The sequence below is a fragment of the Trifolium pratense genome, linkage group LG1 (genome assembly GCF_020283565.1).
Source record: "Trifolium pratense cultivar HEN17-A07 linkage group LG1, ARS_RC_1.1, whole genome shotgun sequence".
Classification (NCBI taxonomy): Eukaryota; Viridiplantae; Streptophyta; class Magnoliopsida; order Fabales; family Fabaceae; genus Trifolium; species Trifolium pratense.
Genome location: NC_060059.1, coordinates 20,459,935 through 20,487,322, shown reverse-complemented (window position 1 = coordinate 20,487,322; position 27,388 = coordinate 20,459,935). Strand labels below are relative to the sequence as shown.

Below are 27,388 nucleotides of genomic sequence, written 5' to 3'. Positions count from 1 at the left end.
CAGACTCCTGAGATCAAGCTGCCACTGTCACGTATCTGAAGAATGAGTCTGCAAAACAATATCATGAAGTAAAGTCCCACACTCCTGACAAATCCACCTCCCACGCCCACAGCCGTCTCCGCCACGCGCCACCGCCTTCAGTCCACCCTAAAGAGAACATCTATGTCACCGTACTCGACTTATTGACCACCAAATCATATAATCAACTAAAACGCGCACATAAGGGAATCCCACCTAGCCACGGATCAGTCCAGAAAAAAGAGTCCACCCCATCTCCCACCGTTTTCGAGATGATAATTTAAATATTGTATTTTACTTTTAAAAAAATAAATAGATATGCTGATATGCATCATGCAGACAGATACACATATCTGATAACCGAAACTTGTGATAATTATTAAAATCTTATTTCATAAGCTACAACAGAGTAAACCAACGATCAACAATTTATTGTTGACTGATGGTATCAACCAATTAAAAATACAGGTTGTAGAACTAATTTACAGTGAAATTTTTTAAATAAAATAAACTACATTTTGAACATTGTTCATCCCTGGTATACATAGGCAGGGGATTTATTGTATGGACAATGGACAACACTTCTGCTGCCCCAACAAACTACCAACTTCCGTCCTTCGACATTCTCAGGAAATGAGACAGAGTGATCTTTGGGAGCTCAGGAGAACCCTTTTTCTTTTTCTGTATCTTGGTTAACTTCGACGCCTCAGTGCCATTCAAATCCGACACCGTGTCTGATGCCAGATTGTAGAACTGTTTACAAAACATTGCAACAAAACTAACATTATATACTCAGGTAGACGAAGTAGAGTAACAATAGTTTGGAAAGATTGTTTGATGGAAAATGTTTTCGAATGTTTGGTATCTGATATTACCTCGCAAACTCCATGCAGCAACAATCTATGAAAAGGATCCTTAATTTTTAGCTCAAGAACATCTCCATCTGTGCTTTCAGTTATGAAGGCCCGTAGACATTCCTAGGAGAAAATAAAGATTCCACATAAATGCCAAGAAACGTATTCTAAACTACAGAAAATGGAAAAATACAGCAAACACTGAATAGTTTAGCGTTTAACCCGTTTCCAGTGCAACAGGACAGAGAAGCATAGTATTTTATTATTAGGTATAATCAGACATATACCTCATAACCCTCGACGAGTTCAAAAAGAGAGCTGCGGCGAAGTGCATCTCTTGTTCTACAACCAACTCTACGCCAACCATTCAACACTTCCATCTTGTCAGCATCAATGCGACCTTCCTTCTTTTCTAAAGATTTTTCAAAGGCATGAATAATATTAACCTACCAAACAGATTAAACATATAGATATTTGTCAGTTGTGACCACACCGCATCACATGAAAATATACTCAAAATGTAATTTCGTATGACAACAAGCATGTCAGTAAACAGCATAGAGATTATACTTTCATCTTGATCTAAACTAATTTCATCCCACATTCATGTACACATAGCTTCATATGAACACGAAATCCATACAAACCACTACACATGTAAATGTCACACAAATCATGATTGCACTAACAAGCTCTCAATCACAATAATAATATAAACACATGTCACACCCTAAAAAATATCATGACCCATTTCATCATAAATAACTGCTAAAGAAACGAAAGAAATTTTGAAGATATAACTAAAGATTGCTCTGCTAATTCAAAAGCCAATATTAATAAAACCGGTGTTTATTGAACATTTGAATCCAATTACAAGTGCTGTGCACGAAATAGCTTTCTTAAACAGTAGAAAAATTTGAAGCCAGGATCTGCAAAAGGGAGAAGGAATTATAACCTCTTTATCCATGTCTATATTCCTGAATCTGTCCCACTCCTCCACATTAGTCATGGAAAATGTTGAAGGTGGAACTTCATCACCTGTTTTTTTTAACCCAATCATTATCATCATAAAAAAGGAAATACTCGCCAATCCATAGAAAAAAGAAAGAAAAAAAAATGAAGCCATTTGGATTGGGCTAATGGCGAGGGGCTTGGATAGTTTGCATGAGGCCATAGGTAAAATTGGATGCAATGCCGTTCATTCCAATGCACTTAAAGTATTAAACGGTAACAAAGCATCCACACAGAGAAGAAAACAATGAAACTGTAAATAAGCACTCATGCAAACGGTAGTCTCGGCCAGAAGGAAAGAATAAAAGGCATCGTTATAATGTCATGAATTCAATGAATAACACACAGACAAGTTGGATAATTACCCCAAGGTGGTGGAGCAAACAAGCCTCTAATTTCCTCTGCATTTAAACGCGGCACTAGTTCCATCAAGAGGCGGTCATTTAACCACCTACGAGATCTTCGATTTGTGACCTGAAAAAGTTAATTTTAGTAATTCAAAACCAAATATGAAATCAGATAAGTCATTATCTGTGAATGGTATCACACTATCACTCAGAATAAGTAAACTTAGGAATTCATAGAATACAATCACGTTTATGAAACTGAAATAAAACATTAGCAAAGCAATATACAATACAATAAGTGCGCAACTCCAGAGACTAATCCCAAATGGGCGGAAAACTCTCCCTAATAGTGTTAACGTTGTTGTATGCCCAAGTCACGGATCGAACCAACAACCTTAGTTGAGCTAGAAAAGTCCCGTGCCAGCTCATTTAAGTGCTCTTGGGTAGGGCAACCAAATTTCTTTAAAGGAAGTTAGATCCACGCATCAATCAATTAATAGAAAACAATTAAAAATGGTTCCTTTATCCTCCATTTTAAGATACAAGAATGACATACAGAGAACAAATTCTGGTCATAAATACTTTGAAAAATTAATTGAGTTGATTAGATAAAGGAAATTGAATAGGAAAATAATTAAATAACATGAAAGGAATTAAAACTATATAAAAATGAAAGCAACAACAGATTTCTCATGGAGCTAATAACCAATTAGTAATAAGTATTATTGTAAAACGAATACACACCTTTCCAGTGAAGCTTTCAAGGAACTCAATCTTTTTTTCAATTGAAATCGAATGAGATTTGGCACCATCTCCTGAAATAAATAAATAAATAAATAAATAAAAAGAAAAAAGATGAATCTTCTGCATATGCAAATTGATTAAATGAAGATAATGAAATAATACCTCTGGGATGGTCGATTAAATGGGAAGAAAGGAGAAGGTCGAGATCTCTGTGCTGAAGAACCATGATGATGATTGAAGAAGAAGAGTGTAGATCTGTGAATGAGAGGAACAAAACAAAACACACGAATGTAAAAGAGAGAGAGAGAGAGAGAGAGAGAGAGAGAGAGCTCAAGATAATAACTAGAGGTGTTTTTTTTACCTTATTTGTGTCGGAGAGAAGAAGAATATTCGTGTGGTTAGGGTATTTTTGGTTATGCCCTTTCATGATGACGGTCTTTTCTTCTCTTCTTGGGAACTAGTATCCGGACCCGTGCCAAGCACGGGTAAAATGAGACTAAAAAATTAATATTTTAATATTAAAATTTTCATCATTCTGAAATAAAAAGGATGAAAAATGAAAAACTATAATATAAAAAAAGTAGGATCCCGTATTTGTCAAAAATAAAATAAATTAAGATCTCGTATTAATATATAAATATAGTCAATTAAAATAGTTTTAAAATCATTTACAATTCAATTAAAATTGTACCTCTGATTTTTTATTTTACCGAAAATTAAACGTACAATTTTAATATATTTCCCGCGTGAATCACAAAAAAAAAGAAAAAGAGTAGGCCCCGTATAAATTACAAAAAAATAAATCATGTCTCTTAATATATACGTAAAAATATAGACTCGTGTGTAAACTTTTTTAAAAAAAGCCCCCCAAACAAACAAAAAAAAGTTAAAATAATCTCATAATACCCATAGTAAAATAAATATGAAACAAAAATACCCTAAAAAAATTATTTGAATATATCTTGTATTAGTTAATTTAATTTCCACATCAATATCCTCCAAATAAAATAAATATAGAACATCGTATAAATTATTGGAAAAAAATATGTCTTTGTGTTAATATATGAATAAAAATAACGTATTTATTGTAATATATTTTTTTTGGTATTAAGTAGTATTAACACTCTTGTTCTCGTGGAAGAATTCGCTGATAATTCACAGTTCGACTATCAGGTAAGTATAGCCCCAAAGTAATACATGTGCAAAAATATATGCGCATGTAAATTATAAATACAAAAGTCTCACGTAAATTATAAAATAAAAATAGATTTCCGTTTTAATATATGAATATAAATATATAATTTTCATATAAATCAACAAAAAAAAAGTTATATATAAATAACAAAAAAAATGAACACAGACCCGATAAAAAATACAAAAAATAGATCAATGTATGAATATATGAGTAAAAATATAAAATCTCGTATAAATGTCTTAAAATAAATCCCCCAAGCAAACAGAAAAAGTTAAATTAATTTCATAATATCTAAAGTAAAATAACTATGAAAAAAATAGGAAAATGCTAAATTGTTCCCTTAAAATTAATGTAACACATATAATGATTTAAATAAAAAAATATTTTATTAAAATTCATGCGGTTAATTCAAGTTTAAATTTTCATAAATAAAATGCAGAAAAATTTATTATATAAAAAAAATGCACAAAATTGAAGAGAATATTTTGATATTTGGATTCTTTAACATGTACTCTAAGAATTAACATGACCCAAAAAATTAGTCACATATTGCGGACATAATTTTTTATTATTTAATCGTACACATTAATAGTCTAACTAATTTAATTGCGCGACATAATTTTTCTAATTTTGTGTTTTTAAGAGACTTGGGGTTGTTGTTGTTTAACTCCAGGAACACGATGTACTGTGATGGGATCATCTTCTTCTACTTTTCTATTATATGACTTTATTGGACAGTGCAAGTGTTCCGATTTTAGCATATCTTATGCCTTGATTAATAAAACCACCTTATGTAATAAAAAATTATCATAAATAATGCATTCGACACAAACATTGAAATTAAAAAAAAAGTTATATATGTCTATATCATAAATCAAATTACATTACATTGCAACAACTGAACATAAATCTCCAAAACGTAAAAGTAGCAAATTGAAAAGACAAACAAAACTAAAAAATGTAAAGAATTATTCTTCAATGTCTTAAACCCATGCCTTAGATGAGTCCGTCATCATTCTACCAAACAGATCTACATATAAAATAGATTTAAAAATTAAAATTAGTACCTTAATGATCAAGTCATTATATTTGAAATAAAAAAAAAAATTGCACATAGTTTGTGACAAAAGAAAGATATAATGAAATATGACAAACTTTTAGTGTGTGAAAGAAGAAATAATTTTACTCAAACAATGTATTAATCTGCGTACATAAACGAATAGATCAAAATATCATTTTATGTTAGATGGAAGGAATATTATTTGATACATCACATATGAGATTACGATTGATTTTAAATTACGTCGGACAATTTTTTAATAACGATATCTCCATCATATCTGCAGATTATGGAAAAATAATTATTTTGAATCTTTTTTAAAATAAAGATGCAAATAATATTTGATGAAATTACTTACCAATAAAAAATCTAAGAACACATCTTAGTCCTTCTGCAAAAGAAAAAATACAAAGAAAATGGTGAAAATATAACATACATGTGCAATATATAAAAATATTACATTGAAATGATATTGAAAAAGAAAAGTTTCCAACTTTAAAAATTAAGATGATGGAATAGAAAGTTTCGAACACTATATAAATTTCAGACGTATGATCCTATACATTTCAACCACAACAATTAGAAACACAATAGCTACACAAAAAGGATATTCACATACCAAATTAAAATTCTTAACATATGAGATAAGTGAGATCTTTGCAATTTTCATATGCATCCCAACTACCATATATATATTTAGAAAATAGGTGAGTAATATGAATTTACGATAGAGAAATCGTTTACCACCCAAGCTTTTACTAATCCCTTAATTTTTGAAATTGCCTTAATTTATGAGGTTCATTCTATATTTAACATTTCCAAAAATATATTGCATTACCATATTTTCCAACTATTTTAAATATACGACGGTCAATAATTATATACTACTACGGTCAATTTTTTTTTAATGTATTCAGAAAAAGAAATTAGTGTTGCTATAATTATTTATAAAAAATATTTCATTTAAAAAAAATATTTCGATTTAATGTACCTATAGTTTTTTAAAAAATAAAATTATTAAAAAGCTTTTATTTACAATATAAAAATTAAAAACCTTTTCCTTACAATATAAAAAAATCATTTAGATAAATACTTCTTTTAATTAGTTTTTTTATTTTATGTCAAAGATTAATACAAAATTATTTAGAGGATTTTATTTTATTCTTTGAATTTGAATTTACTATAATTATAGAGATTGATATTTCCATTTTTATTAAACAAAACGTGTGGCTAATTTACGCTCAAATAAATATATTTCAATTTCAAATTCATTTTTTTTATTTGCTGAAAAAAATGAGCTAGTAAACATTTATTAGAATTAGAATTCTTTGAATTGTTGCCTTACATGATTATAATTCATTCTATTTTACTGATGAGTGAATCAATTAATTAATATCAATCAATTAATTGATATTATGAATATAGAAATGAAAAATGTATTTGCATTAAAAATATGCTAAAAACGTATTTGCTTTAATTGGTTTAATAATCGTATTAATGGAAATTAATAGAAAATATGCTAAAAATATATTTGTAGTACAAATAAGCTAGTGCAACATAATGATATACATGGTAGTGCCAAAATAGCCTGTAGAACAATTTTTTTTGTTGCATTATAAATAAGTATAGTTTTTTTTTTTGTGTATGTCAATTTTCATGACTTGTTATTTGGTCTATTTATAAAATTAAAAAATACAGCATGTTTTAAAATAATTAAATAAGGTTCTTTATTTTAATTTTTTTTTAAAAAAAGTTCCTTATGTTTGAAAGCTTTGAAATTCGTCCAAAAAAGAAATTTGGAATTTTAATTTGAAATACAAATAAATTTGAAAATTCGAAGGAAAAGGCATATGAGGCGTGGCCCAAATACTCTATGTTTGTAGAATTAATTACTTATTATTAGAAATGAGTACAAAAAGAGAATGCATCAATTATATTTCAAAATTATAGAAGGTCATTTGTGTAGAGATAATTTGAAATTATTGGCAATTATTATAGATAAATGAATTAATTGTCAAATGCATTAGAGAATAGAATGCATGAGAAGCAAGTATTTTATAGGAGAGAGAAAAATGAATAGGTCTGACTTTATTCATATTATAGATTATAGATGAATTATCATATGCATTTTTAAAATTAAACCATATAAAGAAATTCTTAAGTAAGTCCCCATCTAAGTATTAAAATAAAACCATATTCTATATTTTGAAATTTTTTGATAAATTATCGAATAAAATTTAAAGAACTTTGAAATAGCATTTATTAGTATGCTACAACAAAGATTATCTTTTATTTCCTAATTTTTGTTTTCATTGTTTGTATATTTTTACTGTACATTGTTTTATATCTTTTTGGTAAACCAAAGGTATCCTCCACGCCCAACTGTAGAGACTAATTCTCTCGAGATAACTGAGATCCATTTAAGAGATCTACCTCTCCCAACATTATTTTATATTTGATTGTTGACAAATATCTAAATATAATTTAAATATGTAATTTTTTTATATATATGTAACTATTAAGAACCTTGTCAAAAAAAAACTATTAAGATATATAAATGGGACACGAAAAAAGAATCTGACTAAATAAAGGAATAAATTACTTGTACCAGAAAAAAAAAAAAAAAAACTATTCATGTAAAAAAGAATAACTAAATAAGGAAGAAATTTCTACCAAAAAAATAAAATAAGAAAGAAACAACAAAATTGTGGCCCACGTGATAATATCATTTTGATTACTTTTATCAAATATCAATTTTACATATCAATTTTTTTTACAGTTATTTTACATATAAATAATAACACATATAGTTTAAATTCTATCACGAACACAATCCTTCCACCACAATTCTTCTAACAATAACTGAGGTTAAGTCTTTAGTTGTTGCCAATGTTATGAGAGTTTCTCTTTACTGTTTGATCTCCGTATCATCTTCTTTTGGATCTTTTGCCCCCTTTAAATTTCAAAAAAAAAAAAGAGCAAAACAAAATCAGTTGAACCCTTTGACTCAAATGTTCACACATCAAAAGGTAAATAGATTAAAAATAAAATAGAGGAAAAACTTACGAATAATTATTGCGTTTAAGAATTATAATTTATTGATTACAAAGCTAACCTGATATTTTACATGTTTCTCCCATAATAAAATGCTAGCTTCCTTTCACCCATACTACACTTAAAAATCAAATATCAAATATAAAATTAAAATAGATTATTGAACAGGACTTGTACACTTGATTTAAAAAAACGCAAAAATATCAAATACATAAAAAAAAAGGAGTTTGGTTGAAAAAAACTTACATTCTTGTACATCATTTCCATTTCAATGGAAAATGATAATTTTCAAGAATCAAGATCTTTGACGTACCACAAATGCACGACACGAACCATCAGGTTCCAGCTCTCTTTCAAAGCATTGATCGAAGCAATAGAATCATATGATGAAGCCATGATATATTGTAAATAAGGTTGATGATGCAAAAATATTATATGGTTGTTTTGATCTTGATGAATATAAACTTGTTATAGACAGTCTATTTATAGGTTGATGATGCGTGTTTTATATTTTTAAGTCGTAATCTTCAAAATTTAATTTCAACCAAAAATACATGAAACCGACATTATAGTGTAATTATGAAAATCGTATAAATTAGGTGGCATTATTATGAGAATGAATATTGTGATATCATATACACTCATATACACTACATAACTACATAAATATAAAAATATGATTGTGTAATAAATTAATTCCATATTTATTAATAGCACAATGATTGTTTTGTTTATTTTGTTTTTGATGTGTATTATATAAAAAATATAAATTAAAATTAGTAAATTACGTGTTTACAAAAAATTCTGAATTTTGGTTTTAAAAAAATAAATTAAATAATTAGTAACTAATTGATGCTTATCCTTAATTTTTTTTTTTGATAAGGATGATACTACCTTAATTAGTAACCTTGTTTGTCTTGATTTTAAATAATTGTACATGATTTCCTACCTTGAAAACAAAAACAGAAACTTTTGATATTTCTTTTTTTATCCAAAAGTATCATTGTGATGTTTCAACATTAAATGTGAGGAATGAGGTTGAATGAGGAGAGGAGAGAGAAAGGGAAATAAGTCTGACTTTTTACATATTATAGATTGGGATGCAAGTAGTGGACCGGGTCTATTACACATCGCCGTTTTTCAATAACACTTCTTTTGAAGAAATCTCTACACCCCCACCCCAAAGACTCTTTTACTTTTGCCACCCCGCGCGCTACGCATTTCACTTTTTATCCTTTCACCACTTAAGTAGCAGAAGTTATAAAAATGAGAAATTTTGAGGAAAAAACACCCTACCAAGATTTTTACCAGTTCTCTAATTAAATATAGGGATGGCAAAAAAACCCAAACCCGAGAGACTCACCCGAACCTAAACCCAAGTCAACGGGCGAAATCCGATTTGACTGGGTTTAGGTTTGGGTTCGGGTGACACCCGATAATATGGGTGTGGGTTTGGTATCAGTCAAACTCACACCCGAAACCCATACACCCAACCGAAATATTTTATAATTACCAAATTACCCCCATAGTCTCCCTCAATTTTCTTGGAAGACCTTAAATTTTAGTTGTAATTTAATTTCTTGAAAGTCTATGTGAAAGTCTATGTTGTAATTTCTTGAAAGTTTATGTTTGAATTTCCTTGGAAGACCTTAATTTTAATTGTAATTTAATTCAAAGTCTATGTTGGAATTTAATTTCTTAAATTTGTAAATTATTTTCAAATGTGATGCGGGTTTGGGTTTGGGTGAAAAAAACCCGGACTCAATGGTGGGTGTGGGTGTTGTTTTGCCACCCGAACAGCCTTTGAGTTTGGGTTTGAGTTTGGGTTTGAGTGATGATTTCGAGTGTGGATTTGGTAAGTGTCAAACCCGCACCCATGGGCGCCCGTTGCCATCCCTACTTAAATAGCGGACATATTCCTCTACTTAAGTATCATACGTTATAAAAATGTGAAATTTGAGAAGAAAAAAAACACCTCTTAACATGAATATTTCTCATTATAATCCGCTACTTAAGTAGCGGATGTTATAAAAATGAGATTTTTGAGAGAAAAACACCCTCCTACATAGAATCTGTTACTTAAGTAGTGGACCGGGGTATTTTGGTAATTTTCGTAGATGCGCCCCAGAATCAGTAGGGTGCCAAAAGTAAATCTCCTTACTCATTTCTTCCCCTTAAAAAGACTTCTGGCCCATGCTAAAAAATTTGGAATGTATTTTTCGAAATTAGTTTGCCTGGGTAAAAAAGTCTTTTCAGGCTGGGGGGGAGTCTCGCAGAGAAGTTTTTTTTTTTTGCCCCTTGATCATTATGAGAAATTTCAAAAACGTCCTACTTGAGTCGTAGAACTTAAAGTCTTAAACATGTTTCGAATTATATAATTCCAACATTGATAAAATAAAGACATTTTTTACTTTAAACTTGTCTCATCCGCTATAAAACATTTTTAACACAACACACGCACAAACTCTAGGGTTCAAATACTTTAAAAACAAATTTGAATGATAGGGTTTGAACTGGTAACATATACACACATGAACCCCCGTCCCGAAATCAAATTGCCTGCAGTTACAGCAGGGGGCTCTTACTGATCTCGACCGTCTAATCTTTGATCGGCAATTGAGATCATTTTGCTTAATAAAACTGTATTTTAAATCTGAACCGTTCGATTTCAAATCAATTGTCAGGATTGACTACAACGTGAAACTACGTCAATAATTGACGATAGTAAATTTGGATCCCCTTCCCATTTTTCCTCATCCGGTTTCTAAAAAACCCACCCTCAAAAATCCAAAAACTCAAAATCCCCCTTTCTCAGCATTGTTATAGCACAAATCTTATAGAATTAGAGATTTTAAACAAAGTCTATCAACTAAGGCTAAAAAGTTAATACAAGTTCATTAAAAGGTCCAATTTGGTTATGCTTAGGGGTGGACAACAGGTCGGATTAGATCGGTATGGGTCCAAAACCTCAACCCGGCCCAAACCACGGGTGAACAAAGAAGGACCATTTCGACCCAAATTTGAGGTTCGATTTTGACGGGTTTGGACACTTAATAGGCGTACATCTCTCAGCATGAACTCAAATCTTATAGTTCACCACTTTATGAGAGAGTCTATCCCTTGTAGCTATAATCCACCCCCATTTCAATTAATGTTTTTTGACCAAATATAAAATAATATTTATTCTCAATGGATTCCACTGTTTCCCCCTTTCTTGAATTTGTTTTTCTCTATTTTTATTATTTATTAAGAAATTGTGAATGATAGCTCTAAGTTTTGAGTGCAAACATATATGGGATCTCAATCTTATCATAGTGATGTATTTATACTCTAATTTATTCTTTCAAAAAATTACATAATAATTCATTAATGATTTTTTTTAAACGATAATTTTTTTGTCGAGTAGCCTAATGGCAAGACTGACACATTTAAATGTGACGAAACGTGGAATCCAGGTTTCAAACTCCGGCCACTCCAATAATATCCATGGTAGCTACCATTTGAGCTACATTTATGAGAATTTTAAAATATAATTCTTTCCTTGAATAATATAATATTGGTAACCAACATAGTGTGATATAAGTGGTAGATACTTGGGTCCCTTAACCATTTAGTCCTAAGTTTGATCTCTGGCGGGTGCGTATGGAGAAACATTTATTGGGAGAGGTCAAACCCTTAAATGAATCTCAGTTACCTCGAGGGTATTAGGTACCGTTTGAACTAGTTTTTTTTTCTTCCTTAGAAGTAAGAAGTTAAGCCAAACAATAATTTTTAAAAGCTCTAGTAAGGAAAAAAAAATAGCTTCTATATTTTAAAAACAATTATAATATATTATCAAACATATCTTTTAACCCTATTAAAATAAATATTTTTTAAAAAAAAAGTAAGATTTACCAAACAACTTAAATTTTAGTTGTAAAACTATTATTTTTAGCTTTATGGTTAAAATAACTTCTACATCTAAAAAAAGTTTGGTCAAACGGTACCTTAATTAGTCTATGCAGTTACGCACGAAAGATACATTTGGTTCAAATAAAAACGAAACTATATATTGTTATTCTAAGTAATTATAAATGAATGCTCTCCTCAAAGTAAATGAAACTATATATTGACTATTCTAACCATTTATTAACTATATTTTTTTGGTCTTAAATATCCAATTATTAAAGGAAGGAGATATTGATAATCCAATATATAAATCTGACAATTTTTTTATGTATTACCATGATTTGAACAGCATCTCCACTTTGGTGTAATGGACCAGATGAAAAGCTAGAGTTGTGCAACGCTTGCGTAATGCATTTCATGGATAAATTTGGAGTAAATATAAATTTTCCAAACAATCAAATGAAGCATACCGAGACAGTGGAGATATTTCAAAAACCAGTTCTCAATATAAGGGAACCTGAAAAACAATCAAATGAATCATCTTCAGACAATATTTTGTTGTATGATAATGTGAACAACTTTATACCCAATAATGAGATAGGTCTTGGATGTATTCACATGGATAAATAGTCAAGTATGACTTGATTGAGGGTTTTGAATTGGCATGATGCTTTGTAAGTGTTGCATGATTAATGGCTTTGAACTTTGGTGAACATGAGTCTTGAAATAGCTACAAAATTAAGTCGTTCTTTTGGTATTATCTCTTTAATTTTACATTGAATGTAACTAATAAATTCCTAATATTTGTGTCAAAACAATATTAGTAAATTTGCTTATAAGGTGATTGTAGACACCCAATTTTGTCTTATTTCTAATTATTTTAATTTCTAAATCATTTTTTTTTTTATTTTCTTGAAAATGTTTGAGATTGGTCATTGAACTTATGTTTTTTAGTGTTTTCCAATTTTCTTTTAGAATTGGTGCCCATTGAAATCATATAAAAAGAGATTAGGGATTGATGTATGAATGCTTATATATAGGAGAATATTAGGATTTTACAATATAGTGGGATCCCCATGTTTAGAGGACCAATAACATATAACATATGAATTGTCCTTTGCATGGGATCCCCCATGTTATGGGTGTTTGGCCTATGTCCGTGTTCGTAGTTTAGGCTTGGTGGTTGTTGCGCCACGTGATCGCTCTTATCCCATTTTGATGGACCTTGATGCGTGTTGGCGTTTAGCTAGAGGTGAAAATAGGCTAGGCCGAGCTAGGCTTTGCCGAGCCTGAGCCTGATCTGTCAAAATTTTCAAGGTCTGTGCCTGACTTGTGGCCTATCATAGGCTTATCTTTTAGGCCCGAGCCTAACCTTTTGAAAGCCTAATGTGGTCTGTTAGCCTGTTTAGAAACCTATTTCACATGAACATATTTAAATAAATAACTATATTTATTTTTAAATATACTTATGAACTAATAAATCAGTGTCCTTTTGATATTTAACATGATATGCTAGAGACTTTGACTTTATATGTCATCATATTTCAATTATAGTTTATAATAATACGTTTATATATGTGAAAAACTAATGTCGATTAATAAACTTAAACTACTGAAAAGTTAATAAATTTATAATTTAATCAAAGTACAAATTTTAATATATAAATAATAATAGTAATAAAAATATTAATCATATTAATTTAAATAGGCTGACTTAATAGGCTAAAAGGCTTTTGTAATAACATGCAGTCTGACCTATTTAACTAAATATGCTTATAAAAAAGCATTGGTCTGCACTATTTAAAGAAATACGCTGACCTGGCCTAAGTCTATGTAGGCTAGGCCTTAAGGCCTGATAAGTCGGCCTGACCTATTATCACCTCTACTTTTAGCCGATCTAAAATATTATTCACTATAAGCTAAAAGCTACTCCCTCCGTCCCAAATTACAAGGGAAAAAAATCCAATTTCTTTTTCCCAAATTATAAGAGAAAAAAAAATCATAATTTCCCTTAGGGAAAGTGTCAAGATTGCAAGATTTATGCAGCAAGAGAGAGAGAGCTCTGTTTCTGCTCTGTTTTTTGTTGAGCTGTTGTTGGGTACGTACTCCGTACTAGTACATGCAACAACGACGATATGATAATTTGAGTTCTTTCTACTAAGGCTCTGTTTGGTAACACAAATAAGCTAGCTTATAGCTTATTATACGAGCTTATAAGCTTGTATCAAAAAATTAGAGGTGTTTGGTAACAAGCTTTTTGTACTAGCTTATAGCTTTTTTTCAGATGCTTGGTAAAAATAAGCTATAAGCTAGCTGATAGCTGATAAGCTAGCTGATAGCTGAAAAGCTAGCTTATAGCTGATAGCTGAAAAGCTAGCTTATTGAAATTAAAGTGTTTGGTAAAATTAGCTTTTAAAATGGTTATTAAATATAAAATTACATAATTGATAGTGGGTAGTTTATTTTTTAGAGTGGGTAGTTATTAAATTAAAGGGTAAAAATGGAATAAAGTGTAAAAAGCTATAAGCTATAAGCTCAAATGCTACTTGAAATAGCATCTGAAAAAAAGCTATAAGCTAGTACAAAAAGCTTGTTACCAAACACCTCTAATTTTTTGAAACAAGCTTATAAGCTCATATAATAAGCTATAAGCTAGCTTATTTGTGTTACCAAACAGAGCCTTCAAGTAGCATTTGAGCTTATAGCTTATAGCTTTTTACACTTTATTCCATTTTTACCCTTTAATTTAATAACTACCCACTCTAAAAAATAAACTACCCACTATCAATTATGTAATTTTATATTTAATAATCACTTTAAAAGCTAATTTTACCAAACACTTTAATTTCAATAAGCTAGCTTTTCAGCTATCAGCTATAAGCTAGCTTTTCAGCTATCAGCTAGCTTATAGCTTATTTTTACCAAACAGACCCTAAAATTTTTGGTGTGAATGTGCAAGTCACATCAAGGATTTCAAAGTATCCTGAAGGGGATTCGCCAATTATAACCTATTTGAATCCGGTTTACATAAACTGATGGGGGCGAATCGAACCAAAAGTTTAGTGTGTTCACACATGCTTTGGAATTTATTTGCACCATCATCATATTCGTCTTCATCTTCTTCTTGTTGGAGTATTTGCAGCAGTCCCCTAACAAAAGTTCTCATATTAATAGTAGACAAAGTTAAAAATAAGTCATTTATTTTGGACGGATGAAATATTTGTTTTCCCTTGAAGATATTCTCCCAAATACTGTCATGAATTATTACTGATAAGCAACAAGTTACAATTCAAAAAAAAAAAGTTACAACTCACATGAGTTTCTCCAAAAGAATTTGAAATTCATATCAGGGGTACAATCGATATTTCAGATAAAACGTGCACCCAAATCCACCGTACAGTTCAGCGCACTACCACTCTGCAAAGCAGCACAACAACGCACATTCTTAGCGTCGTTGGTTGTTGCATGTAGGGGTGGACAACGGGCCGGGTCGGACGGGTTCGGGCCCAAAATGTTCATCCGGCCCAAACCACGGTTTATATATGGAGGCTCACCCCGACCCATTTCTTCCATGCGGGTTTGGCGGGTTCGGGTTACTCGGTTTTGCGGTTTTGCGGGTCGGTTTTTGCGGATAAAAATAAACAACAAATTCTGCACAAAAAATAAAGTAACTGAAAAAAAATTCTTAATGTACAAACCGAAAAATAAGTATCAACTTTAGATCTGTACTCTACATACATCAAAGATGAAAGATCCTTCACCAAAAAAAAAAAGAAGATTAAAGATCGAAAATTTGGAACAAAAACTTAAAATATTTTAAAAATTTGAAAAGAAAAAGAAAACTAAGAAAAAGAGAAAAGAGGAAGGGAGTAAGGACCATGACAGATTTAGTTAAGCAAGCTGCATATGAAGAAGGAATGAAAAAGATGGAGTTTTTGCAGTTATCTGAATGAAATCAGAGAGAGATTGTGTAGTTGTGATGTGATGAGTTTAAAAGGAAATAATGTTAAAATGGAAAGTAAATTTAATACGGAATATAATAAGAAATATTAATAATAGTAGTTAATAGTACCTACTACCTAGTATGCTAGTACACGTGATTGTCCAGCTATTCAAAATTGAATGCATTCATCATTTATCATTAAAAACAAAATATTAAATATACTTGAGTGAACACGGGCCGGGTCGGTTACCCATGGTTGACAAAACCAAAACCGGACCCGCCCATCTCAAGTCATGTGAATCCGCTTATTGGGCCCGTGAATCCGTTTTTGCATTTGAACCCGACCCGTTTCGGTTTTTGGAAGCGGTTTTTGGCGGTTTGGGCTGGACTTACGGTTTTTGTCCACCCCTAGTTGCATGTACTAGTACGGAGTACGTACCCAACAACAGCTCAACAAAAAACAGAGCAGAAACAGAGCTCTCTCTCTCTCTCTCTCTCTCTCTCTTGCTGCATAAAACTTGCAATCTTGACAGTTTCCCTGATACCCTTTTACATTCTCTTCAATTGGGTAAGTGAAAGTTTCTTCCTTTATCACTTTTTCAACATACATGTTCTTACCTTGAATACTGTTTGATGTTTTCTCTTTTTTTTTTTTTTAGCTTGGTAATTAAAAAAAAACAAAAATGGAAGGAGAAAGTAACAAAGACAACAACAGTTCAGAGGTATCACATGACAATGAAGAAACCAGCAGCCATGATGTTTCAGAGGATCATCAAATTCAAAATCAACAATTTGTTGAAACAAGTGGGACCCAATGGAATTCCTTACCAAAACTACCTCAAAATAATTATGTTGAATATCTCTCTGAATCCTCAGCTAGTTATCTTCCAAACCCTATGATTCATGGGAATAATTATCAAAATTTCGGTGGTGGTAGTAGCAGCTTCAATGATTCAGGAAAAGCTGCTTTTGATTTTAAGTTTATTGGTTCTTCAAGTACTGATTTTGGCATTAAAAAGGTACTAATAAGGTTAATTAATGAACAGAAAAACTGAAAGTTTATATTTTGAGGTTTGGAAATTGATTTATTTTTTTATTTTTTTTGTGTTTGTTTTCAGCGTGTTGGGTTTAGGAGATATGATGAAGGAAAGGAAGTGATTAAAGCTGAAATTGGAAGTAGTCACAATCTTCTCTGTGCTCAGGTTAGTTAATTAATTAATATGTCGTTTCATCATGTACATTTCTTATGAATTATGAATATTTCAATCGTCAAAATATTTTAAAGATTCTTCATTATTCTGAAATTTATGATAATGATCTGGGCCCCGTTTGGATTTGGCTTATTTTTTAGCTTATGAAAATAACTTATGCAAATAAAAAATTGAATCTTTATAAGCTATTTTCTCATAAACTACCTTGAAAAGTTTATAATAATACTTAAAACAACCTTATTTATTTGCATAAGCTGTTTCGCATAAGCTCAAAAATAAGTCAATCAAAATGTGCCCTTAGTGTTGTTTGGTATACAGCTTAATTAATCTCTTATAGCATAAGCACTTATCATATAAGTGTTATGTATAAGTTATAAGTTATAAGCTATTTCTATGAGAAAAGGTAAAATAAAGTTAAATTGTTTTCTTCTAAGCTATTAGTTGTGTCCATAAGCTATCATGAAAAGTTTATAAAAATAAGTTGAAAACACCTTATGGACATATGTCATAACTTCTTTTCAAATGTTTTTCCAAACCATAGTCACAAAATTGGCTGTAGTGGGCAGGGAACCGCTGATTGGTTCGTGCGTACCAATTCGTGTTACTTTTGCAAATTGGTACGTTGAAATTGGGACAGATTTTGCAAAAACTCACGAACCAAAGAACCATTGTGGCTAGAATGAGCACAAGTTTGCTCAGAATAGCTATCCTGTTGAGTTTATGAAAATAAGTTGAAAACACTTACGAACATGTCCTTACCTGTTTACATAAGTTCTTCCAAAGTTAGAAGATAAGGTCAACTAAGTCAAATCTAAACATACCCTTATAGTATCATTGTAATTTTGTGATAGGGTCATGCAACATGGACACCTGATTCAGTTGGAGATAAACAGAATGCTTCAAGATTTGATCCAATGGGAATGGTTGCTGCACCTTCTTTACTTCAAAGATCACGAGGTAGCTCCTCAAAACAGAGAACTGAGAAAGCGCGTTACACCGACCGCGTAAGTAAAACCTTTTCTATCCTCATGTAATATCAAAAGGGAACATTCAAAATGCATATATATGATGTTATTCATTACATTAGATTCATTACTATGTACATGTCAATTTATTAACAATCTTATTCCAATTCATTAACACAATTTAGCTTCGTTACAGCAACGCAGGCAACGTCTCGCCGACAACCTCAAAGCTTTACACGAATTGCTTCCAAATCCAGAAATGGTAATATGTTGTTTATGATTTAACATTAGTCTTCAAAGGTGTATTGAATATATGATGAATTTGATATACTAGTATACTAGTATACTTAAGTATACTTAAGTAGCTAACAAATACTGAATTCACTTATATTTACCTTAATGAACTGGATTTTAATTTGCAGGGTAGTCAAGCTCAAGCCTACATACTAGATGACATAATTGACTATGTTAATTACTTGCAAGTTCAAGTAAAGGTACCTTTTTACTACTAATGTTGTCATCAATTGCAAATACACATTCTACTATAGCTAAGGAAATTGTGCCTTTGTAGGAACTAAGTGGAAGTAAATTGCAAGCTGATTCAAATGCTATACCACTAGTTTTTCATGAGGTACATATCTTTTCTTATATTCGGTAGATATATTATATATTGCTTCATTGCTAATTCATGTGCTTGACTAAACTCTTCTCCAAGCAAATAATTTGTTGATAATGACTCATAGTTATGGAAACAAGTTGTATACTGTAAATCTTAATCTTGAAATAATAGAAAAGAATTATAGTTATCCTCGTGAGCTTAACTCAGTTGGTAGGGATATCGCATTTTATATGCAGGGACGGAGTTCGAACCCCGGACACTCCACTTATCCACTTTTAAGGGTGGAATTTCTAGCCACTAGGCTACCTGACACAATTAGCCAAATTTCTTTAGTTTACTAAACATTGTGGGTTCATTGAACCTGAATCGTTGTAGCTGTAGCAAAGTGACAAATTGATTGACTAAGTTTTATTTACAGGGTTATGGTCATTATATAAAGGGACAAATGCTTAATGAGCCACTTGAAGAGATAATGGGAAAACTACTTGAAGAAGATTCAGCAGCAGCAAGCCAGCTACTTGAAAAGAAAGGTCTTATTATGCTGCCTATTTCTCTTGCTGATGACTTGAACCAAGCTATACAATTGTGGAACCAATCTAGCATGTAGTTGTTTTTGTTTTTTTGGAAATCTATGGTACTTTGAGGTGGTGTGTGTTACTGTTTCTGTGTTGGGAATTGTTTGGTTCTTAACTCCTTTGATTGGTTCATGGTGTGTTACTGTTTCTGTTTCAATTTCTGCTTGGCACAATGTTTCACATGCTTGTTACTAATACTCATTTTCATTGAGTGCACTTTATTTTATGTTATGTATCTAGAGATTTCATATTAAATCAAGATTAAAGGTAATTCTAGTGTATCAGAAACTATGCTGCTTATCCAGATTGGTTTTTCAAAAGAAAAATCCAACCACAATTTAAAAGCAGAACACATTAGACATTACACTCTACTTACACCAACATGTACTTAATACAACTAGTAAGGTACGTAGTCGGATATATCCTAAACAAATGGTCAAAAATTTTCTTATAAAAAAGATCGGAGGTAGAAGTTCTGATATGTATTATACCTTTGCTATATATATAGCATTATCATCTAAAATTTGGTTTATGGTTGGTTCCATGAAACCTACATCTACATCTACATTCAATTAATATTGACAAATTGAGGAGGGAATATGTACTATTCTCTAAGTCTAATTTTGTACCCACTAATTGAGAAGAATATCGATAAATGCTATAGTTAATTTACTTGTCTCATCTATATGATATGATATGATGTTACGTCCATAACAAGCTGATCCGCAAGGAGTGAATTTCTCATTTAAATTTTTAGATTACTTTAAATTTTGGAGATTCATTCTACCACTAAATTAGTTTTGTTTGAGAATAATATCACCTTTATATAATTTACATTGCTAAGTATATTTTTCACACCTTTATAATTTATAAAACACTTTTCTTCATAATATCAGTTATATTTTGTTTACAAACTAAGTGTCAAGTATTACATAAACTCTTAAGTAAAAAAAAAAAAGTATTACAAAAACTCATACACAAATGCGAGATTTCAGATTCTAATTCATGGTAAAGACATTTAACCTAAAAATTTCGGTATTACCAGATGAGTCATGAGAGATGAATTGTTTGCAATTATTTGATTTGTGTGAATGAATATATATTAATATTTGAGGCATACATAACACACGTGTTTTTAATTTATTATGTTTTGGTGTGTACACACATATATAATGAAAATTTTACCCTTGTATAAAACCATACATATTTTTTAAATTAAAGAAAAAGTAATAAAATAATTTTATAGAATTTTTAAAAGCCATTAACACTACTAAATAATTAAGAAATGGACACTACTAAACCATAATATATTTTACCTAACATCACCTCTACCACACAATGTATAAAACAGTTTTATATTTACATTCAATAAATATTTTTAGGTCCGGCTAACGTGTGTCTTAAGTGCACATATTAACGAAATCAAAAATAAATTTTTTGCATTGAAAAATACAATAAGTTGACATTTAAAAAAGTTAAATACACGATTTTTAATACAAATATTTCTTTATTGAGTTCAATTTACGCTTAAGGCACCGATTAACATTTTCTATATTTTTATTACTCCGTAGAAGGCAATGTTACTATTATGGTCACGTTAACTGGTGTTTTGGGGCATTAGTTAAAAACTAAAAAGATAATTTTGCATTAAAAACTTGTTCATATTTTAAACATTTTGACCGTACAAGTTCTAAAATTATTATTCTATATTTAGTATCTTTTAACTAATGTCCCGAAATACTATTTGGTCCAAGTGGTAAGAGTCTTGATCCTGCTTAAACATGTGGTCAAAAATTTGATTTCTGATTATGCATATGGAGAAAATTTAGTTGGGATGGGAGAACCTACCTTCTATACCCAACAAGTTTCCTAATAAAGATTATTCATCGCTACCAACTGTAGAAACTTCATGCTATATTTTGGTTCTACTTCTAAAAACAGAAAGTAAAATGAAGCCATCCGTAAGAACCGAACCGGAGGTCGAGCCGGTGTGGTCACTGGTTCATGGTTCAACTGGTTAGACCGGTTCAACCACTATTGAACCGTTTATATGAACCGTTCATATAATTTTCGTATCTGGTAGCTAATAAACAAATTATCAGTAACAGGATAACAAATACTTAAACATAAATTGACAAATTAACAAAATTTAGTTTTAAAGTGCATGATGTTCATAACAAAATTTAGAAAATAAACTTTAAATTGGTAAACAAAGCAACAAATTACTAAAATTGGTTCATAATAATTATTCTACTTCACAGGTGATAAACAAACTAACAAAATAGAAACTTTAAAAACCTAAAACAAACAAAGCACAAATTAGAAACTACTGTAATATAAAAAAAAATCTTTTGAAATATAAGGAAAAAAAAAACTACTGTATTTAACGTTTTTTTTTTTTCACTGTAATATAAGAAAAAAAAACCCTTTTCAAATTTGAAACAAGATTCTGAAAAATATTATTCTTGTTGCAATCAATCAATGTGTTGAAACAAGATTTCCTAAAGCAAATAATATAAAGATGAAACCCATAAAAATTGAACAAAACCTTAGTTCTTCATTCCACAAATTAAGAAACAAATTAAGAAACCTAAACATAACAATAGGATAAATTTGTTTCATTCCACCATCTAATATAAAAAAAGATTAACGAAGAAGAAGAAGATAAAAATTGAACAAAACTTTAGTTCTTCATTCCACAAATTAAGAAACAAATTAAGAAACCTAAACATAACAATAGGATAAATTTGTTTCATTCCACCATCTAATATAAGAAAAAATTAACGAAGAAGAAGAAAAAAAGTGCAGGTGTTCAATCCTTACCGGTGGTTTTGCGATGAAACTAAGGGATTTGGTTCCTTCCACTGTTTTCACGCTTCCACCGTTTTCACGCTCTTTAAAAAGGAAAAAATTAGGGTTACAGGAAAAAAAACACGTTAAATACACTGATTTTATTTTATTTTTTTTTAAAATTTTCAAAAGATTCCGAACCGGCCGGTTTTTTCAAACCGCCCCCGGTTCACCGGTTCGAACGGTTCCGGGTGGTTCATACCGGTTTCAAGCGGTTTTTTTCCGGTTCTGCTGACTACCGGTTCTCAGCACTAGCCCGGACCGCTGCTGTGTCCGGTTCCCGGTTGAACCGGTTGAACCGGCCGATCCGGTCCGGTTCTTAAAACATTGGTATCCCACAAGCCAAGCCATATCCAAAAAGTGGATTCCATATCGTATTGTAAGATCACCCTATCTATCAATGTCAACCTTAAAATTGGACTCACTATTGCTATATATTTATCGGACAAATTAAAACAGATATATGGATTTATAACTCCACATTAAAAGTGAAGTTGGAATTAATTCATTGCAGCTGTATGAGGGAATAAAATAAAACAAGGAATGGTGTGTATGCGGTGAACTACAATGACATTGTTGGATCAATCAGAACGTATCCATTAGATATTTAGAGCAGATGCACCGTCTCCGTAAATATAGTTCAATTGTTAGGAACATCAAATTATATATTCAGGGTTGAAATTCAAACTCAGATTTTTTAAAAAAATTAATTTATTTTAAAGATTAAATTTGTAGTCACTAAACTACTAGATAAAAAAATTACATCCAAAAGAATCTTCATCCTCATATATTAATTGTATTAATTCACTATACTTCACACTCGTGCACGAAATTAAAAAACACAGGATCAGTGTCAATCTTAAAAAGTTATCAAGTACTTTTCCTTACAGTTCATAAGAACAAATGCACTTCGCTTAAGTCATGGTTTTTTATTTCACATCATCGTTTCTATTCTATGCAAAATTATATACGGAAGAATTTCAATATATGGGGGCAGTGGGGCACTAATAATATAATTGATTTGGTCACTATGATAAGAAAACACATACATGCCCACCAACAAATCACTTATTCAATGATATGGACATTATATATAGTGATGCACAGATATATATTCAAATTCTTTGATATACCCTAAAAATTAGAGATACAAAAGGGATAAAAAAACTCTTAAAAAAACTATGAAACTAGACAAGATTACATCAAAACGATGCATACAAGCCGACGAATTTCTGACACCTACAAGTGATGAGGGTGGGAGTGATCGTCGGTGCACAAGGTATGTTTAGATAATAAGTGGTTCCTAGCAGCTAGGGAATATGAATAAAACCAAATTCATATCGGAATAAGAGGGATCCTGAGACTCTTGTGATGGTTGAAAAAAGACTTGTAAGAATTGATTTGCACTACCTATATCAACAAGATGACTATTCTTTTTGGTAACACATTCTAAAAAACTCCCCAGTTAAGTGTGTTTGGTTTTGAGCAATCTTTGGATGAGTAGCCTAGAAAGTGTGCGAAAGAGAACAAAAAACACCGAAAAAACTTGTGTTGATTTGTGGATACAATTAATACTCTCTCTGTCCCAAATTATAAGGGAAAAAACCTCATTGTTTGTCCCAAATTATAAGGGAAAAACCATTTTTAAGAATGTTTTTTTCCTTAATCTCAGAAAATTAAATGTAAATTGCATTTAATTTTCTCTCTGTTCCCTTTTTCTCAATAAACAACAACCAATAAAAATTGATTTTAGATCTTCTCATGCAACTTATTCCAAGGAAAACCCACAAAAACATATTTCAAATTATCATGTTTTACTTTTTCTTAATAATGCGATTTTTGTTTTTTCCCTTATAATTTGGGACGGGGGGAGTAATTCTTAAAAAAATTGATCTAGCGTGTTACAGAATTAGAAAATGTGTTGTAACTGTGAAGTACCAAAAAGTAGTGCATTTGCCATTGCACACATACAACTTATTTTGTATATTGGAGTATTTGACCTTGATCTTTTCTCTTTTAATGACCAAACAACAAAAGCAAAATTTCTATTTAAAAGAGTATTTTGGTTTTTGGTATGAGTTTACCCAAAACTTGATTTATATTTTTTATCGGTTTTTCATTTTGCAATTTATATCTAATCAATTATCCATCCCAACCTTTTGTTTTAGGTTGGATTGATTGAATTTTGCCCGACCCATATACACCAATACACTTAACCACTTTAGAATATTGCTCTCCACAAGTCAAAAAAATCACACTAAAAAATCAATGATTAGAATTTTTTTTTCTATCCGACAACCTCCAATCAAAATAATGAGTTAAAATTTAAAATATCACGACAAATTAAGTTATCCTTTGTCAAAAGTTTGTTGTCAATGAGTCTTCATACAAAATAAAATTATCAGAGTCAAAATTCCAAATCATTTATCAGAAACATTAATCTATAAAACATAATTATCTAATATAGAGCAAAAGTTGGAGAGCTGTTTCTCCTCCCAAACTACCCCACCCACTTTGAGGTGGCAAAACGAGTCTAACCCGTCGGGCCGGTCCATTTATCCCGTCATTTTTAGCGGGCTGAACCTAAGTTTTGAGCTCGACTTCTTTAATTGGTCCGCCCGCCGAACTCGCTTAAAAAGCGGGACGAGCACGGGGCAGGCCAGTCCGCGAGTTACATAAAAATATAAAATCTATTTTTTTAAGTACGGAATAGTATAAGATGGTCCAACCAAATAACATACAAGACTTATTTAAAGTAAATTTAGGTTTTTTTTTCTATTCATTCATACAACCGGTGCCAAATTTATGATTATTTTGTTGTCACTTTACCCTCTTATTATCGTTCTTGGCTTCTTGCTTATTTTTGTCTTTTTAGTCTTCATATTCGTTCTTCTTCTTCACCGATTTCTAGTGTAATGTAACATATTTTTTTATTCTATTACTTGAATCAACACCACATACGGTGTGGTTCACATTTTTTTCTGATTCATTACCCTAAAGACATAGTCAAATACTTCCTTGATAATTAGAGTGACTACATACATGTTTATAAGTATATAATCAATGTACTATGATATACTTCATTGATTATTTTGTCTCATAAGCTACATACATGTTTTTGTAGCACCACAAGTTTCAAAATAAAAAACAAAAAAAAACTTTTTGTTTGACGGGCCGGCCTCCAACTCGTTTATCTGCCATTAAACGGGGCAAGTTGTATTTTAGACTCGGCCACCTAAATTGGCTCGTCTCGTCTTATCCCACTTTTAGGCGGGCTTAAGCGGGCCGAGCCTAAACAGGACAGACTTGCCCGCTTTGCCACCACGACCTCCATCTACAACCCAACGTTCATTTCAACCACCGAAATATTTTTATCGAAGGATAACTCAAAAAATCTTCTAAATCTAAAACTAAGAGAGCCTAAAAAAAACTTTAATTTCCCATTACTCGCTCCAACATAACAAAATTAAAATTACTAAGGTAATGATCAAATATTGAAATTTAAGCGGGAGAGGAAATTAAGAACCTTAGCGCTCTGATGCCACTGATATGATTTTTTTGTGTTTTTGTATTGCGGAATTTGGTGAGATATAAATTTAGGGAGAAAACTCTCCTCAAATATAGGGTTATATGAAGAATACTAAAGTTCTTGTTTTATTCATTATGCTTATGGCTCTATATATAGAGCTACATAAAAACAAATCATATATTTTTTAAAACAAAACTAATCCTATAATAAATTCTAAACAAATCTTAAATATTCTAAACAGAAATATAAATCATAAACCCTAATATTATTTTATTTCAAATATAAATATAAACTATATTTAAATATAAAATCTTTCAAAAAAGATATTTAGGCATTATTCCCAACATTGTTTCATCCAGCAAGAATTAAACTTTTTAGTTGATTCAACCATGACGTCATAAGTCACCTTAGGCTACCAATTTGACTAAAAATAAAGTTAAATTCCTATTCTTTATATCATTGACAATCATGTTTGTCCACGGTTAGCATACACTAAATATAATTAATTAGGAGTACATATATATTATATACAGCCTTGTTGCAAACACATTTTCATCTAAATAAGGATTTTAATGTGTTCAAATTTATTTTATTATGTTTTGTGTCGTATCTTTAATTTTAAAATATGAGATTAGAAATTCAAAGATGTCTAAAACAATAAATGAAAGTTCAATGTAAATTCAAATATTTTTCTTTATATAAAGGAAGAGAATATTATACCCTATCTTGTGAGACATGGTGAGTGGAAAAGCTATTTTGTAATCACTGAATGACAATGCCAAGAGAAAAACTAATATAATAAACACACATATATATACAAAATAAGAAAGAAACAAATATTAGAGAATAATAAGAATAGACCATATCATGGTCTATATATTCTTTATGCAATTTGCCACTTTTGACATATAATCCACTAAAAGTATAGAACCTACCGTGCCCACTGTTTTCTCAAAAACAAAAATTAAATTATGAGTTTGAATTAATTGAAGAGCTAGCTAGCTAGCTTCTTTGAGCTTGCAGTGGACCATCAACATTTGTGTATGGCATAAAGTACTTAATACAAATATATTGGCAGAATATTTTACATGGCCACTACCTTCCTTTCTAGTTGACAATCATCAATAATTCATATATCCTACTTAATTTATTATATAGTAGCTAATAGAAATTGATCTAGTCGATAAGAAGTTGATTTATATCTTTTGAACATAAATTCAATTTTTGTTGTCAGTATAAAAAAATTGTGAGTACTTTAATTCACATTCTCTCTTGAAACATGCTTGACCTGACAAGGTCGACCTAACTCACTTAAACTTTTTATTATAGTAATTGATTTAATCGGTAAGAAGTTAATTTATATTTCTTGAATTTGAGTTTATTTTGTCGGTATAAAGACTTTATTGCCATTAGTAGATAATTTATTAGTACTTTAATTCGTATTCTCTTTTGAAATATGTTCGACCTGATAAGTTCGACCTAACTCACATAAACTTTTTATTATTAAAAAAGAAAAAGAGAAGCA

The 27,388-nt window shown here is 30.7% G+C and overlaps 2 protein-coding genes across 3 annotated transcripts; one reads left to right on the top strand and one right to left on the bottom strand.

Annotated features, from left to right (window-relative positions):
* Positions 1-375: 375 nt before the first annotated feature.
* On the bottom strand, positions 376-3,509 carry LOC123911954 (R3H domain-containing protein 4-like). 2 transcript variants are annotated; one of them, XM_045963202.1, is made up of 8 exons: positions 3,336-3,509; positions 3,137-3,229; positions 2,975-3,045; positions 2,249-2,357; positions 1,828-1,910; positions 1,160-1,318; positions 894-995; positions 376-771 (listed from the first exon to the last, which is right to left on the bottom strand). In XM_045963202.1, exons 2-8 carry the CDS (start codon positions 3,198-3,200, stop codon positions 619-621), a joined length of 741 nt encoding a protein of 246 aa, XP_045819158.1. In that variant the 5' UTR covers positions 3,201-3,229; positions 3,336-3,509; the 3' UTR covers positions 376-618. The 2 variants fall into 2 exon arrangements, with proteins under 2 accessions (XP_045819158.1, XP_045819157.1); XM_045963201.1 differs by having other exon boundaries at positions 3,137-3,338.
* Positions 3,510-16,540: 13,031 nt separating this feature from the next.
* LOC123923855 (transcription factor bHLH7-like) lies at positions 16,541-19,715 on the top strand. Its single transcript, XM_045976606.1, has 8 exons — positions 16,541-16,682; positions 16,774-17,133; positions 17,233-17,316; positions 18,177-18,329; positions 18,487-18,552; positions 18,713-18,784; positions 18,862-18,921; positions 19,328-19,715. Exons 2-8 carry the CDS (start codon positions 16,798-16,800, stop codon positions 19,514-19,516), a joined length of 960 nt encoding a protein of 319 aa, XP_045832562.1. The 5' UTR covers positions 16,541-16,682; positions 16,774-16,797; the 3' UTR covers positions 19,517-19,715.
* The last annotated feature ends 7,673 nt before the right edge of the window (positions 19,716-27,388 follow it).

What these genes read in the sequence shown, in the direction of transcription:
- LOC123923855 (XM_045976606.1), top strand. Translation starts at nt 16,798, where the DNA reads ATGGAAGGAGAAAGTAACAAAGACAACAACAGTTCAGAGGTATCACAT. An exon ending in CTGATTTTGGCATTAAAAAG is followed by an intron (nt 17,134 to 17,232) that starts GTACTAATAAGG and finishes GTTTGTTTTCAG; the next exon opens with CGTGTTGGGTTTAGGAGATA. An exon ending in TACCACTAGTTTTTCATGAG is followed by an intron (nt 18,922 to 19,327) that starts GTACATATCTTT and finishes TTTTATTTACAG; the next exon opens with GGTTATGGTCATTATATAAA.
- LOC123911954 (XM_045963202.1), bottom strand. Translation starts at nt 3,200, where the DNA reads ATGGTTCTTCAGCACAGAGATCTCGACCTTCTCCTTTCTTCCCATTTA. An exon ending in TTGAAAGCTTCACTGGAAAG is followed by an intron (nt 2,358 to 2,974) that starts GTGTGTATTCGT and finishes TAACTTTTTCAG; the next exon opens with GTCACAAATCGAAGATCTCG. An exon ending in GTTTGCTCCACCACCTTGGG is followed by an intron (nt 1,911 to 2,248) that starts GTAATTATCCAA and finishes TAAAAAAAACAG; the next exon opens with GTGATGAAGTTCCACCTTCA.